The 7,845-nt window shown below is 49.3% G+C and overlaps 2 protein-coding genes across 2 annotated transcripts; one reads left to right on the forward strand and one right to left on the reverse strand.

The window, feature by feature from the left end:
• Positions 1-1,316: 1,316 nt before the first annotated feature.
• On the reverse strand, positions 1,317-4,100 carry BDV27DRAFT_171309 (uncharacterized protein; the record flags this gene model as incomplete). Its single annotated transcript, XM_032075571.1, has 1 exon — positions 1,317-4,100. The coding sequence occupies one exon, from the start codon at positions 4,098-4,100 to the stop codon at positions 1,317-1,319; it is 2,784 nt and encodes a 927-aa protein (XP_031928959.1).
• Positions 4,101-5,929: 1,829 nt separating this feature from the next.
• Positions 5,930-7,268, forward strand: BDV27DRAFT_144039 (FAD-dependent oxidoreductase; the record flags this gene model as incomplete). The annotated part of the gene is made up of 2 exons (XM_032070198.1): positions 5,930-5,950; positions 6,003-7,268. The coding sequence occupies 2 exons, from the start codon at positions 5,930-5,932 to the stop codon at positions 7,266-7,268; spliced, it is 1,287 nt and encodes a 428-aa protein (XP_031928960.1).
• Between the last annotated feature and the right edge of the window lie 577 nt (positions 7,269-7,845).

A 7,845-nucleotide genomic window follows, 5' to 3' on the forward strand; every position in this document is an offset into this window, starting at 1 on the left:
CCTGTAGTGAGTCAAAAGCCTCATCAGCTGAGCTGAATGTCTGATATATAGGCGGTTCCGGGATAATAGTATCGCTATTATCATCATCATCCTCAGGCTCTGATTCGTCAGAGGAGAACGTAATTTCCCAATCATCAAGAAAATCGTCCATTTTGAGCACTTTTTATGATATGCTAACCTGCGTTCTTTATATGAGATATCATATAGGCCGCATTTGAAAGGGCTTTACTAGCGTATTTTTTGATCATATGACTCGCTTAATTTACCCATATAGGTTTAGCGTGAGGTCCAAATAACTAGCGTGAGGTCCAAATAACAATTCCCCTCATTATATAGTGTGAGTACCTGTGAAATCGACGCCGAAAATGACTGCCAGTAAGGCCGTTTAAAGCGTCATTTCCACACGGCGTTTCAGCGACCTGTTGCTGCTTTAACGGTTCATACACGTGGTCTGGCCACTACTATTCTGCACCCCATCCTGTGCTGTTAAGCAAGTACACGGAGTACATTATGCGGACTAGGTAGCCTGGTAACCCCCTCCGATCATCCTTCCGAATAACATATCGTTTATTCTACAGGCGCAGCCTGTGATACATAACCTTCACAGGTTGCATCTCCCCAAGCCTGAATCCGGTGTAAATATGTTCCAATGGCTGCATGCCTTGACTTCAGTTGAAAATAGCGGCTTGTCAGTTGCTTGGGAGCCACTGAAGCCCAAGGGGGTGAGCCGTGAGTTCCCCTGTGGCCTGTAGGTTGGTCGGCCCTATTAGGATAGTTGGCTAAGTTCCCTGGTAAGCCATCTCTGCTTCTATGCTGCAATGGCCTCCTTCCAAGCTCTGTAGGCAAAAGCCAAAGATATGTCTTCTGAAAATGTCCCGGGAGGCCCGTTGGCTGCTTGCTTTCCTGCTTGATCGTCTTTCTCATTCCCTTCTACTGCCGTATGCCCGGGATTTACTGAATGGTAAGTTGGCGATCTTGGGCTTGTAATCTCTCGGCTATAATGTGTGCCTGGTTTTTGCTTTGCCAGTGCTTGGCCTGGCCCTGGCGATTACCGACTCTTAAATACGTGTTTACCATATTGACAATTGACGGTGCTTCCCCTAATTTGCCTCGATATCGGACGATCAATTATTGTATTACTCTATAGGGCACTTGGCGAGCCCACACCTCGAGGTTTAGCTAACTAAAAGCCTTAGGTACGATAGGAGAGGAACACAGTTTATGAAACAAGGTCCCAGATCCAGCTCCACAATACCATTCCCAGTAAAAAAAACAAAAGAAATAGAAAGGAAAATCATACACTATCACCATTTTGCTTAGATGCCTCTGGCATCTAAAGCGGCACGGAGAGTCTTCTGGAAGTTGAAGACGTGCTCAGGTCCCAACATGGTGTAGTGAGCACCGCCGACCTCGTGGAAGCGGGGCTCGGAGCGGGTGAAGTCCACCCACTTACTCAGATGTTCGTTGCGCCATTGCTCCTTGGAGGAGGCAACGACTGCAAGCGGGATACAGTAGAAGACATCCATGCTGGCAATGGAGCCAGAGGGGTCATAATCGACGGCCATACTTTGCAGGGCAAATGCGAGAGTAGCCCATTTATTCAGTGCCTCTGGTGAAAGAGCAAGCTCGAACAGACGGTCCTGGTCGGCGTCTTCCATGACCTTAGCCATGGCCTGTTCTCGGGTTGCGCCTTGCAGCTCTGCGGCGAGCTTACGAGCGTGTGCCTCGGTCATCAGGTCCAGGAAGTAGGACAGATGGAGGAGACACTCTTTCCAGTCGAGCTGACGCATACGGGTCTTGATGTGAGGGGGGAGGTTGAAGGAGCCCAGGAAGCTGACCTTGTCGCCGTTGCTCTCGAGGACCTTGCCAACCTCGAAGGCAAGCATGGAACCGTACGAGTAGCCGGCCAAGGCGTATGGTCCTTCGGGCTGTTTCTGCTTGATAGCGGTGTGGTATGTGGAAACAACCTCAGCAATGGTCCGGAATGGCTGCTCGCTCTTGTTGAAGCCACGAGCACGGAGAGCGTACACCTTGCGGTCGACAATGAACTTGGCCAGGTTCAGGAAGACAAGCACTTCACCGACACCAGGGTGGATGAGCCATAGAGGAGTCTTGTACCCCTGCGACTGGAGGGTCACGACGGGGTTGTACTTATGAGGAGCCTGGAGATCGTACAGGGCCTCGGCGAGGTCATGCACGGTAGTGTTAGTCATGAGGGTGATCATGGGTATCTCCTGAGTGAGGTCGAGATGCTCCTCGATGTTCTTCTTCAGCTTGATCAGTTCGACGGAGGTGATTCCCATGTTGAAGACAGGGGTTTTGACGTCAAAGTCATTCTCAGGCAGTCCGAGGCAGCGGATGAAGATGTCGAGAAGCTGCTGCTCCAACTCGCTCTGGGGGTTCTGGCGGGTGACAGCACGGTATTGCGAGATCGCCTCGTTGTTGATGTCCTCGTAAGAGCTGTACTCGCCCTTCTGGTAGGCAGACTTGATCTTATTACGCGACAGCTTACCGAGGGCAGACTTCTGCAGCTGAGATTGGTCAAGAGGGAGGACCCGAGACTTGGATCCAGTCGCCATCATGACGGACTTGGAAATGGCATCTACAGTTTCAACACGAGTGACGATGTCTTCAGGGGTGAAGCTGGGCAGGAAGGTGACGCAGATCTCCTCAGTCTCACATCCAGCGGGGAAGTAGGAGAAGCAGCAGTTGAAGCTGGGGGTCAGACCAGGGATCTTCGATTCGTCCAGGGCGGTTTCAATCTCGTGAGGGTTGTATTTGACACCGTTGATAATCAGGGCCTCTTTAGCACGACCCTGCAGAGTGAGGTAGCCGGTCTCGTCAATAGAGCCCTTATCTCCAGTCTTGAACCAGCCATCGCTGGAGAAGGACTCCTCGGTTGCAGTGGGGTTGTTGAAATAGCTCTTGAAGACGACAGGGCCGCTGATCTCGAGGTTGCCGACAACGCCAACCGGGACGGTCTCATTGTTGGACCCCTCGGTGATTCTCATCTTGATACCGGGCATACAAGCACCGACAGAGGTGAACTCCAAAGAGCGCTCCTTGTCGTATGTCGGGCACTTGGTGTTGAAAATGGAACCAGCGCATGTCTCAGTCATACCGAAACCAGGAACAATGACATGGGTGGGAGCACCGTATTGGGACAGGAGCTGCGAAACGACATCACAGGTCTTAACGACGTTAGCCTCACCTCCAGAGGCGATGTACTTCAGGCAGCTGAGGTCCCAGTTGTGAGGGTTGTTCTGCGCCTCCAAACCGTGAAGGGCAGCACGGAGCTTGGCAAGGAAAAAGTTGGGGGCAAATGTACGAGAGACACGGTGCTTGTCGATGAGGTTGACGTATTGGATAGGGTTAGCGAGGAAATCAGGGGCTTGGACGTGGATTTGGTCCTTGCGGGCAAAGAGAGCCTGGAGGTGGATCTCGACTATAGCAGCAACATGGTCGAGGCGGATCCAGTTGAGAAAGGAAGTGCCTTCTGGCAGTTCAATAACTGAGTATTTGCCAGTAATGGCTGTGAAAATCTGGTGGTGGGTGAGGCAGACAACCTTGGAGTTGCCGGAGCTGCCGGACGTCAACATCAGCAGGGCGATGTCGGTCGGCTTAGACTTGCGGTTTATGTTGTTGAGCTCATCGGAGGTGGCCTTCCCGGCACTGAGAGACTCAATTGAAATGGGGTTGATGTGCTCTTGGTCGGCGAATTCGTGCAACAGTGTCGACGTGGTGAGACAGCTGGGGTTGATGAGGGCTTTGGAGAGATGTTCGAGGTGGTTCAGGCGAATGGCAGGGTTGTTTGACAGAGCAGTGGACATGCAAGGAATGCAGCCAGCGAAGAGGGTAGCCCAGAACCAGACAATGGCATCCCAGTGAAGATCAAAATGGAGAAGAATGACAGATCCAGGACGGTATGTCTCACCCCGCGAGCGAAGAGCCCAAGAGGCCTTCTGGGCAGCTTCAAGGACCTGCTTGTACGAGTACACCTTGGGTTGGTCTAGGTTACCCTGGGAATATGTGATGACATTACCACTGCCCTCCTGGGCGCTAGCTGCCTCCAAGAGTTGTTGAAGGTTTCCAATCGACATTGTGGGGCAGAAGAAGGGGGGGGAGGGAAAAGACAGAACGGGAGAAGACTGGAGAGAGAAAAGGGATGGAAGCTGTGGAAGCCGTGGAAGGAGTAGAAGAACATTGGGACAGTGGGTTTATATCCTTTACCAGACGAATGTGAATTCACGCTATCCACTCGGCTCCAACAAGAGCTGAGGAGCTGACTATGGAGATAGGTCTCCAAAGTCACTATTCTACGCTAGTAATAAAACCGGTCTTAAACTGTTATTGTCAGTAAGTATGTACTTATTTTTTCTCTCCTAATTTCTGTGATCATTCAGTATTATTTTGAAGCTATACAAATCACCGTTATGGGAGATATACGTCAAATCCTGGTACATAGACCAAAGGGCAAGTAATCCCAAGATCCTTTGTTTTAGAGAGCTGGTCTTTAACCTCAACCCTTTAATATATATATGTGTGTGCATGTATGTGTGTATGTGTGTATCCTTTCCTCTATTTCCCTCCTTATGTTTATTTCAACCTACCTCCATAGATTCATGGCAGGACTGAGCTACAGGCTGAAAGACTTGGGAAGAATTGGGCCCACAACCTCAGCCGCTCTCTCGAACAATTCCTATTAATCATTCGAGGAGGTCCATGCTTGATCACATCGATTCGCCAAGCCAGGAGTTCCCTAAGTGGTTTGTGATCAACAGGTTGACGGCATGCAGGCAAACCCGTCCAATCATCCACTACGCCTCCCGTCTCTATGTTAAACTCAATATCAGCTCCATTGGAAGAAATGGCTGACGATGAACGCTGATCAAGACAACAATGCATATATTGTGGAACTCTAAGCCTGAAAATGGGTCCCGAAGTGCCAGGTCTATAGTGAAACTCAAATGGGTTCATATCTTTCCGTTTCAGCTACAGAAAGAATAGTATCTGGATCTGCTGAATTTGGACCAGGGATTTTCCTGATACGAGGGATATTCTCGCACACTAATAACTCGTGAATAATGAAGATCGCCTCGAACTAATGCAAACATTCGCTACAGCAGTCACAGATTCATCCCATCTGATTGCGTCAGTGAAGCGAAGCGAAGCAAGCATTATAAAGGAATGCATAAAAAAAAAAGTGTCTGTGTTCCAGTTAGTCCACTTTTCTAGATTTTTATGGGTCGAGAATTGACGCGTCACATTTAATAGTACTTGAACTGTCACCTCTAATTATAGTTGGTTCATTCATTCAAATAATATATAGGCAATATAGGTAAAGCAACCGAATTGAACAAGATACTATTCAAAGATAATCTAGGTAATACAATCTATCCAGGCTATGCAGACGATCTACTCCAAAGGTCATATGTATATTTCAGCTGTGCCGGTCAACTTGAGATGGCTGGCTGGTTAACTTGGTTGACCTGCGAGTGGGTCCTGCCGATTAAATTGTCAATTCCATACATAATGAACATTTATTCGCTTACAGATTAGATTTAACTAAATCGGGAGTACTAACACTATGTAGCGGAACCACTTGGCCAAGTATTAGTCTACAGATTGTATGTTTGTACTATCCAGCCGAAGGAAATGATAGACATGGGCTTATCAGCACGATCATCCAGTACTGTAAATAGCAAGGTGCATCCAAGGTGCCAACCTTAGTATTTCCACAGAACATCCCCGTGCACATAAAACATTGTCATTCACTAACATCTTCTATTACCACGCGAGCTCCACCGCTGTTCAGCTGAAGCTCCGCAGCAGTAACAAAAAGCTGATTCACACGCATAACAATTCTATCGCAATCATTTTCTCTGTTGGACTCTTCTCTTCTCATCTTCGTTGCAGCCAGAATACAGGCATGGAGGGCAAGAACAAGAAGGTTTGTATCTCAATATTCCCCTTGGATAAAACACATATTCTCACAGCGCTAGGTTATCATCATTGGTGCGGGCATTTGTGGCCTGGCAACTGCCATCCGTCTTCGAGATCATAACGGCCTCGAACCCGTCATCTACGAGATCCGCAGCCACGATGCCGGCACTCTGGGAGGTTCTCTGGGTATTCCATGCAATGGACTCCTTCTCCTCAACCGTCTAGGTCTCTGGGACTCGATCGCCGCGCAAGGAGTCGATATTGCCAGAACAGTCCTCCACTCTACCTCCGGCGGCATCCTCAAAGAAGTCGATGTCTCGACCGAACCTAAGGAAAAGACCGGATTCGGTTACCACCGCATCAACCGATCAAAGCTGATGGACTGTCTTATGGAAGGCGCGGAGAGATCCCAAATCCCCATCCACTGGGAAAAGCGGCTTGTCTCTATTCACGACAACGCCGACTCTATCACCGTCAACTTCTCCGATGGTACATCTGAAACTGCTTCCCTCCTCCTCGGCTGCGATGGTATCCACTCCACCGTGCGAACCCTTCACGTCGACCCGGGCTTCAAGCCAGAATACTCCGGCATCTCGGCCGTTTCCTCCATCGTCGATGTCCCGAATCCCAACGACAAAGAACCATGCCTGCACTCGACTCTCACCCCCCAGGGAATGCTGGCTAGTGCACCCTGCCCCAACAACCAGACCTTCTGGTTCTTCAGCAAACAGGTTCCTCTTCCGTCACAGGACTCGGAAGACGCCCGCTACGGATGGTCTCTCCACCGTCAAAAAGAAATGACGGAGTTCCGCGAATCCCTCTCGACAGTACTGGACGGCGTGCACGGCGACTGGGGACAACATCTCCGCCGGCTTGTCAATGCCAGTAAGGACGTGCACTTTTACCCTCACTACCGTCTTCCCTTGGGGGGTAAGTGGTTCAAACCCGGTGCTACAAGATGTTTACTTCTCGGGGACGCAGCACATGCCATGCAACCACACGCGGGGCAGGGGGTGTCAATCGTCATGGAAGACGTTTTCCTCATCTCTGGATTGCTGAAGAAATTTGAGAACAAGGAGTACGACTCCCTCGAGGCTGTCTTTGCCAAGTTCGATGAAATTCGTCGCCCTCGGATAGATAAAATCTCCCTGACAGCGCAGCGCAACGGTGCTAAGCGCAAGAATCAGAACCCTTGGGTCGTCTGGGCTAAGGAGTGGGTGGTTTGGGCTATGTCGTATGTGAGCGGTGTTTGGGGTATGTCTGCGTCGGGTGTTGATCATGGAGATGTGATTTATGACGTTGAAGATGAGTTGAAGAATTGTTAGATATGGGTGTCTGTTAAAGTTTCTTTTTTTTTTTTTTTTTTTTTTTACAATTGTAGTTTCAGACACGAGTAATCAAATACTGGTCAGATCAAAACTTTTACTACCAAGTCATCAAGACCAACACATTGTACATATCTCCATGAGATCGACAGAGCCAACACGACACTGGACGTGTGAGCTGTGGGTAGACCTGGTAAAGGCCCATTCCTTGGCTCCATCACAAAATGTGACGAGATTTTGAGCGGGATGTTTCCTTGTGGTAAGCCTTGTGTATGTATGTATTGGCATTCGATATCAATTTCTGGTTCCGAACCCGGAAAAGAGGGGATTCATGTCAGTGGAAGGGAAAAGATCCCCAAGTGACGACTCCATTTTACACCAGGATCATCACGTCGATTACATCCTTCCGGTAAGACATGCAGAGAGCTACTGCATTCTACTTGCTGCAGGTTCTTCAAGACCCACGGCGTAGGGGCTTTTCCTCCACAGCCCCGTTGATGGGATGATCTATATCAGCTGTTAGTGTCTAGTGAATACCTAAAGCTGTCGTGTTTAACATGCATGAGGTATGACTTGG

The sequence above is a fragment of the Aspergillus caelatus genome (genome assembly GCF_009193585.1).
Source record: "Aspergillus caelatus strain CBS 763.97 unplaced genomic scaffold BDV27scaffold_60, whole genome shotgun sequence".
Lineage (NCBI taxonomy): Eukaryota > Fungi > Ascomycota > Eurotiomycetes > Eurotiales > Aspergillaceae > Aspergillus > Aspergillus caelatus.